Below are 343 nucleotides of genomic sequence, written 5' to 3'. Positions count from 1 at the left end.
CAGCAGCAGCAGCAGCAGCAGCAGCAGCAGCAGCAGCAGCAGCAGCAGCAGCGGGAGCAGCAGCGGGAGCGGGAGCAGCAGCAGGAGCGGGAGATGTGTGGTGGAGGATAGCTGCTGCTGCTGCTGCATCTCCTGCTGCGCCCCTTCTGAGGTGTATGTACAGCTCATGCAGCAGCAGCACAAAGAAAATAGAAAAAAAAATAAAAAAAGAACAGCAACACTCAGCTGGCTTCCTCTTTATCATGATATGGGGTTAGATATTCATCCTCCTGCTGCTGCTGCTGCTGGTGCTGCTTCTGCTGGTGTTGGTGCTGCTGCTGCTGCTGCTGCTGCTGCTATTTTC

General features: G+C 55.1%; 1 protein-coding gene across 1 annotated transcript in view; it reads left to right on the top strand.

Annotated features, from left to right (window-relative positions):
* EMH_0077150 (uncharacterized protein) overlaps positions 1 to 111 on the top strand; it is a gene marked incomplete at both ends in the record, with an annotated part of 2,590 nt that extends 2,479 nt beyond the window's left edge. The window contains one exon of the mRNA XM_013499822.1: positions 3 to 111. Coding sequence (XP_013355276.1) covers positions 3 to 111 — 109 coding nt within the window. The remainder of the gene's footprint in view (positions 1 to 2) is intronic.
* Between the last annotated feature and the right edge of the window lie 232 nt (positions 112 to 343).

The sequence above is a fragment of the Eimeria mitis genome, genomic scaffold (assembly GCF_000499745.2).
Source record: "Eimeria mitis Houghton genomic scaffold, Emh_scaff4710, whole genome shotgun sequence".
Classification (NCBI taxonomy): Eukaryota; Apicomplexa; class Conoidasida; order Eucoccidiorida; family Eimeriidae; genus Eimeria; species Eimeria mitis.
Note: the sequence above shows the minus strand (reverse complement) of the source record. Positions and strands in the feature narration are given on the sequence as shown.